General features: G+C 41.1%; 1 protein-coding gene across 1 annotated transcript in view; it reads right to left on the bottom strand.

Annotated features, from left to right (window-relative positions):
• LOC145391755 (alpha-1-inhibitor 3-like) overlaps positions 1-10,546 on the bottom strand; it is a 37,208-nt gene that overhangs the window by 1,976 nt on the left and 24,686 nt on the right. Inside the window, exons 17-26 of the mRNA XM_080266293.1 lie at positions 8,038-8,252; positions 7,194-7,276; positions 6,237-6,358; positions 5,638-5,788; positions 5,186-5,319; positions 4,864-4,968; positions 4,254-4,527; positions 2,397-2,548; positions 1,902-2,114; positions 917-1,318 (exon numbers count right to left, since the gene is read on the bottom strand). Coding sequence (XP_080122419.1) covers positions 917-1,318; positions 1,902-2,114; positions 2,397-2,548; positions 4,254-4,527; positions 4,864-4,968; positions 5,186-5,319; positions 5,638-5,788; positions 6,237-6,358; positions 7,194-7,276; positions 8,038-8,252 — 1,851 coding nt within the window. The remainder of the gene's footprint in view (positions 1-916; positions 1,319-1,901; positions 2,115-2,396; positions 2,549-4,253; positions 4,528-4,863; positions 4,969-5,185; positions 5,320-5,637; positions 5,789-6,236; positions 6,359-7,193; positions 7,277-8,037; positions 8,253-10,546) is intronic.

Below are 10,546 nucleotides of genomic sequence, written 5' to 3'. Positions count from 1 at the left end.
AAAGGCAATATTCCTATATCCCTATCTAAATACAAAAAGAAGGGGGGGCCCAGTCTTTGCACCTGTCATTAGTACAATAATGTTATGGCATCATGGGAATACAGTACATTCCCTATATTAAGGAATCCACTTCAGAATCACAGTTGACAAACTCTCTAAATCATCTACCTTAGTTATCTTACAGTGCTGATCTAGGCTGCAGTATTCCCCCGAATTAGGAAGATTTCACATCAACCCTTGTTTACATAAATCTACTTTTATCTTACTTAAAGAAAATTTGCAGCTACTGTGTATCATTCTAACTCACACTCATTTTTCATCCCCCTTCCCCTAGGTGTAAAGTCATCCCCACTCCCAGTATCACTGTGCACTTTTTTCCCCCCCACTTGTTTTTTCAGTGACTCTTCCATCATCTCTCCTCAGCTCCTGCCCAACTCCCTCTTCCTTTTTTTCCTCTTACCTTCTTGTTTTCCTTTTCTTTCCCTAGCTTCTCTTTTCCTTTCTTCCTTTCCTTTCCTTCTCTCTCCTCTTATTCCCTTCCTTATTCCTCTTACTCCTCTACATTTCCATCTCCTACCCTCCTCTTTTCTTCCTTTTCTCCTCCTATCCTCCCTTTGCCTTTCTTTCTTCTACCTTATTCGTCTCTTCCCTTTCCTTTTATTCCCATTTTTTTCCATCCCCTACATTTTCCTCCTCCCTTCCTTCCCCTGTCTCTTCTCTACATTTCCTTCCAAGCTTTACTTCCTCTTGCTTTCCATTCTCTACCTTCTTGTTCCTCTTCTCCTCTTCCTTCCTTTTCCCTCTTTCTCTCCCCTATCCTCTTATTCCCATTCCTTCCTTTCCATCCTCTGCCCTTCTCTTTTCTTCCCTCCTTCCCCCACCCTCCTATCCTTCTCTCTTCTGTCCCCTCACTCACCTTGCTGATAGAAAACTCTGGTTGGTAGTAATCGTACACCACCACTGAACCAGGCTTGGGATTCTCCACATCTACTTCCCTCAAGGCATGGAGACCAACGCACAGCTCCTCACTGCTAAACTCGTCCACATACAGAGACACCTTGCTGCCATCCACCTCATACCTCTTGATGGGGTTGTCATCACTCACTATCTTCTTGAGGTCCTCCTTCTCAGGGATGTAGCCGGAGATTAGGTTGACTTCAATGACGGCCATGTTGGAAATGCCATCAGAAAGTAGGTACTTCACACATGCCTTTATGTGCTTGGTGACACAAGCTTTGTCAGCTGAAGTTCTGCTGGCAACGGTGAGGCTGAAGGCATCACTGGGCTCAGGATCATGCACGTTGTACCGCAGTACAGACTGTAACAACACCAAGTTAGTGCCAGATATTTGAAACACACCACAAACTGTAACAACATCAGGTGAGTGCCAAATATTTGTAATGCAGAACAGACTGTGAAACCACCAAGTTAGTGCCAAATAGGTCATTTTAGCAATTACCGGTATAATACAGGCAATAAAGTGATAATGTCCAGTAATACCTCACTTAGCAAAGTTTCTAAAAAGAATGTAATGAAGATCAAGGCTATAAATAATGTATGAAAAGTATCCCCTTAACTGAACAAAACTGTTTGGAGGCAGTAGGAATAAATGTAAATAAGATACCACCAGACTGAAAGGGATATATAACATGGCTTTTGTTGTATCTCCTTATCTATCATTTGATTCTTTTTGCCTCATCAGGAGCACTGAAGCCTGGGGCTAGGCTACTCAGTCCTAACATTATGGGCAAAGGTGACCAGCCTCACTCACCACTGAATGATGTTATAAGAGCAATGAACCCCAACCTACCCTTAAATATAAGCCCTTACAAGCCTTGTCTGGGTGGAGCATCTTAACCATCTATACAACCAGGCTCTTCTTGTACTGTACTGAAACTGACCTGGAACACTGCACATCCCTGGCCAACCATGGAGAGTGAGAGTGTGGCTGGGAGAGAGGGTATGGTGACCAGCTGGGTGAGGAGTTTGTTGGTCTCGTCCACTGGGAAGGAGTGATCCAGCCCGGTGGCCTTCACTGTGGCCACCATGTTAAGTTCACCCTGGTACTGCTGAGATTCGTACTTGGCCATGGCTTGGAGAGCTACAACTGTGTCCTGGAAGAATAATAATCATCACTATTATCAAAAAAATCATTATCATCCTAATACTATCATCATCATCACACTATCATCATCATCATCAAAACTATCATCATTATTATCACCATCCTTCTCCTCATCACTACTATACTCATCATCAATGTCAACAACATTACAATGAAATCCCTTTTCTCATCTAAAAATGGGGTGAGGTAGGACCCATAACTATCATCACCATCATCATCATCATCATCACAAGGTAAGGTTAAGGTTATCAGCACCACCAATCAGGCATACCTGAGTGGAGTAGAAGCCTCCCCTTCCATTCCTCTGAGCGGTGATCCACTTAACCACCTTCCTGGCCTGCTGGTCATAGCCAGTTGGGTTAATGGCCATCATGGCCAAGATCGCATAGCCGGCCGTCTCAACAGCTAGTGAGTTGCTGCGCCCTAGGGGGAGTTAAAGAATCAAGATTAACAATCTGAATATAATAATAACTGTGTAACAATAATCATCATCATCATCATCATCATCATCATTCAATCCTATGTTGTCCCATGAGCAGCGTAGCAGCACGGGGCTAGGCAAGTTGGTCCTGACATTTAAAATAAGAGTGACCAGCCTCACTCATCCCTGAGTGGCATTATGTGAGCAATACACCCCAACCACCCATTGGATATAAACCTTCACCAGCTCAATCCGATTGGAGTGCTGTAATTACCCACTAAACCACCAGGCGCCATAATTTGGTTATATGGTTACCACCCTGCATAGTAAATGGTTTCCTGGTATACAGAAAACCATTTGGCTTGTCACTCAGTGTAGAGTCACCCACAGGCAGAAGGAAGAGGAAAGAATGAAGGAAAGACAGATAGAAGAGGGAGTCTAAAGTCACCCCTAGGCAGAAGGATGAGGAAAGAATGAAGTAAAGAATGACAGAAAAGAAAGGAAAGAAATAAGGAAGGAGGAAAGGAAAGGATAGACACCTGAGAGCAGCACTACATCGAGTGAGTGGATGGTGAGCATCCCCATCTACCACCAATAAAAATAATAATAATAATAATAATAATAATAATAATAACAATAATAATAATAATAATAATAATAATAATGATAATAATAATAATAATAATAATAATAATGATAACAATAATAATAATAATAATAACAATAATAATAATAATATTGCATTTTCTGTAGCAGAGTCGATATTCATGCCTGTGAGGTGGAGTCAGGTGTCTGGGGGCTTGAATGATGTGTGAGTGGGAATGGAAGTCATTCAACTGAGAAAACTTTAGTTAGTGTCCCATTCTATCACTTTTTTTTTTACTCTCTCTCCAGATCCTAACTCACCCCACCCTAGAGTGAGAAAGGTCTGGATGATGATAATGATATCTGAACATTCTATAGGCTATTCATATGAGAAAATTCACAAGGTTATTCTCTATCTATTTTTGAGTACTGTAATAAACGCTATATCAACATGGATCAAACTGTCTGCCATTACAGAGTTACAGTTACTAATGACCTGATGGGTAAAAACAGTTTCTCTCAGAATTCACCAATAAAGACAGTTACTGTAGCTCTGTAATGGCTGAGAATTGGAATAATTTTGATATAGGTATTTTTACTCAAAATTTTCTCAGAATAACTTCCTAAAGTTTGCCACACTTTCCTGGGGCATCTTGAATACTGTAATTACAAATTTGTGAGACTGACCAAGTCCTTGTAGAGGCTCCCAGCCCGTGGAGTTTTGGCCAACACTGCCTATATATGATATGCTATGCATATATCAAGAAAGAGCAGCTTGGAAACATTTCTACCATAGCATTCCCCAACCAGTGAGGCCTAAAGATGGAGGAAGACATGACAAATAATTATAAGGTGGACAATATACAGTATAAGCTCCTCTTCCATCTGACCTTGTGATTTACCATGTGTTGCAGGGATGGTTCAATCAATGTTATCAATGTCTACCTTCATCATTTATTTATGTCTGGCTCACACTGAAACAGTCATGTCCATACCAACAGACTCAGCCATTCCAACAACACATAAGATACCATCAGGCAAGTTTCTAGTGGAAAGCTAGTTACCAATGACCCTGTATACTGTAATAACACAAATAAGTCCATATAATTGTTACATACTGACCAGGTCCTCGTGGCAGTTCCCAGTGTGTGGAGTTCTTAGCCACCACTGCCTGTCCCAACAACTGCTGCAGCACCTGTTCAGCCTCGGGTGCCTGGGCCAGACCAAGGGAGTATGCCAGGAGGGCCAGTGTGTATGGGTCTTGGGATTCATAGGTGGTGAGGCAGCGTGTGGCATTCAGAACCACGGGACTCTCAGATGTTTCCTCAGCCTCCAGTAGAGACACCAGTACATAGGCTGTTAATGGCAGTGGTGACTCACTCTCACCAACACCACCCTGAACACAAAAAGTACAAGAGTTCTGTCAGGCAAACATACTATCAGCTATACAGTAGAAAGGTTACTTATACTACCTATGTGACTTACTTTACGCCACAGTACTGTAAATACTGTACATCATCATCAGCAGTAGTGACTCTCTCGCCCACACCACCACCCCAACAACAAACAGTAAAACAGTACCATATTTACCCTAATGTTCAATATGTCATCTGCTATAAAGGTTACAAGGTGAGGTAGTAATCTTAATTATCTACAAAATGAGAGAGAGAGAGAGAGAGAGAGAGAGAGACAGACAGACAGACAGACAGACAGACAGACAGAGAGCCCTTACCTTCATGGCCTTACTGAAGACTTTGCCAACACTTCTGAAGCAGCCACTCTCAGTCTGTGTGTCCTTCAGCCATTCACGAGTTCTGTGTATGCTCTTGTTGTCAATCTGGAAATAACCAACAAAATATTACCACCACCATCACCAACATCATCATCATCATTATTATTCTCCCTTTAGCCATCATCATCATCCTAACCATTAATCCTACTTAAAAGATGCATTCTGGTTAGATCTACAAACAAGAACACAAAAAAATATGAATGTGGGGGAATTCTCAACAGCATGACTTGTGTAACAGTAATAAAAGAATGGAAATACCTACCGAAATAAATGCCTGGGCCTGAGCAAATGACTTGAGGACAAACGCAGTGAGCCAGGTGGATCCCGATTCATCTGCTGAGCCAAAGGCGCTGTAGGAGCCATCACTGTGCCGATACAGGAGCTGACGCTGGTACCCTGGCAATTGTATGCAAAAATATGACAGGAGTTTGGAACCTACTTTCAATATGGCACACAAATACAGACAAGGACATAACAGGAGTTTTGGCACCCTATTTTCAACCGATATACAAACACAAACAAAAGCATGATATGAGTTTGGCACTTCCTTTTCAGCAGCCTCTTTTCAATCTGCTAAATAAACACACACAAAAAAAACATGACATGACAGTGATGCCCTCTCTTCAACTTTATAGAATAATTGGCTGGCAGGTGTATGTGATGGGGTATAAACAGTGTATGTGAATGGGGTATAAACAGTGCAGCAAAACTAACCAGTGGTCATATATCTGAGCAGTTTGGCAGTGGCCTCAGGAGCTGCCTGTTGGGTGGCTTTCAGGTACTGCAGGATGAAGATGTTGGGTGCGAAGTTCACCATGTTTTGCTCACCACAGCCATAAGGCATCCTGATCAGTCCACCTAGGTTCTGCAAAATGAGGTGAAGATGGTGAGGCACTAAGGGACAGAACAGTCACCTTTGGTAGTGATGTGTGAGAGTATGTAAATAATTAAATATAAGCATGATTACAAACATGAGTGACAGACTAGAGGAGTGAATGAGAGTGAAGTGGAGGGGGAGAGGGAGTGTGAGAGACTGAGGATGACATGGCAGGATGAAGAGATATATGAGAGGGGGAATGAGCTGAAGGGAAGACAGTAAGGAGGACAGGGTGGCATGGAAGAACTTATTTGTGTCCACCCCTGATAGGACTGAAGTGTCTGGATACAGATAGATAGGTGGACAGATTATTAAAACAGTCACCCTAGAGTTCATAGCAAGCTCCAAATTCTCTCCAATGAAGCTTGCCATGATAACAATTGCATGGATCCCAAATAAGTAATAAAAAACTGGCTTTTAAAATGCATAGCCTCACCTCAAGGGTGAGAGCAAGCAAGTCTCCCACCACAGTAACCCAGCCACGGTCCGAGCCCTCCACAATGGCTGAAGGTGCTGCGACTTCCCACGTGCCCAGGTTATCACTCCCATCCTCCAGATCTGAAGGCAAAAGGAGTGGTTAGAAAAGCTGTCTACTGTATGAAAATACACAAGTTTTATCCCAGGCCTCCAGATCTAAGGATAAAGGAATTGGTTAGATACAGTAAAGTGTCTGCTGCCTCAAAACACATGAGTCATTAACAAGACTGAGGCAGGGAACACTCCCATCATCTGAATTTTGTTTAAACTGACTTTATCAATCTCCTGCAAAACACCCTGACATATCATAAAAACACTCCTACTAATACTATCACACCAGTTCTGAATGAGACAGCCCTAGCATTCACATACACTCTGCCAGTCAGTCTTTCACTTTCCCTTTGCTCCACATGGAAAACTATGTCAAGTATTGCACCTAACTCTTTCCAGGACATTGACATCACCACACACTTCCAAACCTCCTCATTTGTCCGTCTGTCTCTCCACATTACTCCATAGGGTTAAGCCGGGGGCAAATTTGTAAATGCCATAGGAGTTTTTGTTGCACCACTTCCTTAGAGATAAATTTTTCACATTACAGATAAACATACTCTTGTATGTTATTTACAGTACAGTGTTTCAGTACTAACATAGTTTGTGTCAATAACATATAAAAGGATACTGACACTCTAATGTGCAAAATTAATTCCTAAGAAAAGTGCATTATAAACTTCCATACACTTAGAATACACTCCTATAGGTTTTATAGTACTTCCATAACATACAGGAGGATACTGAGGTACGGTATAATGTGCAGAATAAATCACAAAGAAAAAAGTGTTATGAACTCTCCAAAGCCATTTATAATACAACCCTAGGCCTAGTTCTGTTTTAACCAAACCTGTTGCCTACTTACCAGTGTGACAAATGTACTTGGTCCAGGTTTTCTCTCGTGGGAAGCCCTCAGCCTCCACTGTGATGGGCTTGATCAATGTGTCTCTGTAGGCAAGAAAAACAGTACGTAAGTCTTTGCTAAAGGCTGCCTTTTCATTTTAGATTTATTTCTTTTTTTCCAGTAACTACTTCACTCCAATGACATGTCTCCCTAAGCAAGAAATACGTTAAGTCTTTGGTATGAGTCTCCTATTCGTTGTTTCTGTTTTTATTTCATTTACTTCACTTAAATTACGTACTTTTTATTAAACTACCAAACTAGGGTGGGCAAATAAAGAACCTGGATTCATAAATTACTAATTTTCAGATTCAATATCATGCTGGTCCCTCTAATTAAACTGTTACATAAAGGGCTTACTGTAAATAGCTTAATGTGTGACTGATGCCGATACATTCTGCTGAGAGGTATCCTTAAAGCCACACTGCACAGGGCTATGATATGTTATGTTAGGTTAGGTTATATTAGGTTAGGATAAGTTAGGATAGACTGGACTAGGTTGGGTTAAAGTAGTTTCGTTTAGGTCTGGTCAAGTCAAGTTTGGATGTATTGGGTTAGGTTAAGTTAGGTCACTGTATCTGAGTTATAGCTGCTTTGTTTTCATTTCAGCTCAATTCATGGCTGAGTTCAGTTGCACTGGAGGTCAAATCTGATTAGTAACCAAGGAGACTTTACTACCAAATAAGCTAGACTCACTGAATTTAATGCAGCTACAACTAAGTCCCCAAGTTTTGTATGTGACCAAGTTCCATCAGATGAAAACAAATAGACTAAAGAGAACTACAGTACAGTACATTATTTGTCATACCTTCTGCTGATGGAGGTGTCTGCAGCTTCACACTGTAGAGGGGCATTGTGGTCAACCGTTGCACTCACAGTGATGTTGACTTCACCCAGCTCGGAGGGTTTGATTCGCACTACCACCACCTCCTTGTTCTGGGCTTCCACACACACATGTACATTGCCAGCCTCCACTCCATCCACAAGCTCATACTCTGTGCTGTCGGACACTGTTACTGTAACCTGAAGGAAATAATAGAAGATACCGTAAGGTTTAACTCTATGTTAGCTTTTTAATGTTCTTTTTTGCATAATCCTATCTATGTATATTGAGATGCCTTAATCCCGTACCAAGTGGCCACAAACAAATCACCACCATGTTGCCCTGTCCTCTGCCACTTGGCTGTCCTTCCTCCAACTCATGCCACCCCCCCTCTCTCATATATCTCCACACTAAGCCTCCATCTCATTTCTAGTCTCCTTCTCCCCCTCTCCCCAGCTCACACCCCCTCTCTTCCCCTGCAGCTCACTCACATACACTCTTCTAGTCAATCTCTCATTCTCCATTTAGCATAATCCAAGTATAGTGTTATATCTGATCTGATCTAACGTTATATTTGAAACTGACTAGACGACAGCACCTCGGACCTCTTTCCTCTCTCTCTTAAAGTTTTCTGCTCCCCTTTTAATTTTCCTCTTTATTCTGTCCAATTACGCTTCCCTGAATAATATTTTTTGCAAGTCTTTTGCTTCCCTGAATAATATTTTTTGCAAGTCTGATCAGTTTTCTTCCCCTGTAGTTTGATTTATTTTCTAAGCCTCCTATGCTACCTAGATATAACACGCAACAGTCAAATTTACATCCAGATCCCCAAACATATTTCAGATTTAGGCATTATGGAGATGGAGTCTATAAATAAGCTATACCCTCTACGTGAGCGGGAAAGATTGTGGCATTTTGTGTGTGTGTGTATGTGTGTGTAAGTCACCGGGTCGGTCAGGATCACTTGATGGTTGTGATCGTCAGCTTTTACCTTCCCGGAAGGGAGCCGAGAGCTCATATAGTCCGATCTAAGGGCAAGGCTGTGACCTTCACACACGCACACACCCGTCCCCTTGCTCTAGGGGGACAGTAACCACCCACTTTGTCAGTGAAACTTTTCACAACCTCTAGTAATTTTGATACCATTCCATCCACATTTGAGTACATCAACTTTATCATCTTGTTTATATACTTGTCATGACATGGTTCTACTACCTTCCTCCTTTTTATTCCATCCTGTTTGTGTACCACTTTCGTACGGTACCTGCAATCCTATTACTCTGTAAAAAAATGTCTTCTTCTCCTCTTCTGATCTTCCCTCATTTTTTGTTTTTGCTTCCTCCCTTTTCTCTTTCAGTAATTCCAGTTCCTCTTGTGCTAGGCATCTTTTTATCCATACATTTTTGAACTCCTCTTTTTCCATAAGATTCTTTGCATTTTTTAGTATCTCCTCCACAGTGTTTACACTCTGGTAAGTCACCTTTAGAGGTCTTGTCTTGATTTTCTCGTATTTCCCTAACCTTTTGTGTTCCTCTATGTCTTTACTACAGATTTCCTCTGATACTTCTTTCAGTAAGCTCATTACATTTGTCATCTCCTTTTTGTCTCTTGTGATCTTGTTTTTTACTTCTTCCTCTTCTATACCAGTGATTACTATAGATTTGTTTATATCTACTGAATCTCTGACTAACTTTGGATTGTTTTGGATTATTCTTTTCATTTCCTGTTTAATGCTTTTTTCCTCCACCCTTGTTTCTAAGTCTTTCTTTACTTTCACCATTTCAGCATACGTGGTTTCCACATCATTTTTGTAGCTTTGCACAGCTTCATTCACCTGTGTTATCTTCTCCTCAATATCACTGCTCTGGTCTATAAGACTGCTTACTTGCCTAATTGTCTCTGTGTCATTTTTGAACTCTTCCATAACACTCTCATGACTGACTACTGTACTTGCCATTTCACTCATTTTCTTCCTAAGTGTACTCAGTTCCACTGTTAGTTCACTGATGGTTGTGTCTTTCTTGTTGGCCTCCCTTCCTAGTTTTTCTATTTCTTCCTTTTGCAAGTGCATCTGCTTCTTTATTTCATCAATTTCATTTTTGAAAGCCATTTCTAGTTTGTTTACACGTTCAACAAGTCTGTTGTGAGTCTCCACTTCAACCAGTTCTTGGTAGAACTCATCATGCTTTCTACCTTTATCCCTTTTCTTTTCCAAATTTGCTTTACTAAAGTATGAATCCATTTTACAATACTAAAAGTAAAGAGTATGTACTTACACTCCCCGTGCTGCTGTAAACAAACCTCAGCTGACTGAGTGCATTTTTCCATCTTGGTTCTCTTTTCTGTTTGAACAAGTCTTTTTTAACCTTCTTCTTATTTTTTTTTTAATAATGAAAAATCATTTAGTCTAACCTGGTACAGAGCTTGACTCATACAAAGATACTAATTTAGGTAATGCCACTGGCCGTGATGGTTCGGTACGGAGCACCGATGT

Source organism: Coenobita brevimanus, chromosome 19, assembly GCF_032717465.1.
Source record: "Coenobita brevimanus isolate Jiangsu-jjx chromosome 19, ASM3271746v2, whole genome shotgun sequence".
Taxonomy (NCBI): domain Eukaryota; kingdom Metazoa; phylum Arthropoda; class Malacostraca; order Decapoda; family Coenobitidae; genus Coenobita; species Coenobita brevimanus.
Note: the sequence above shows the minus strand (reverse complement) of the source record. Positions and strands in the feature narration are given on the sequence as shown.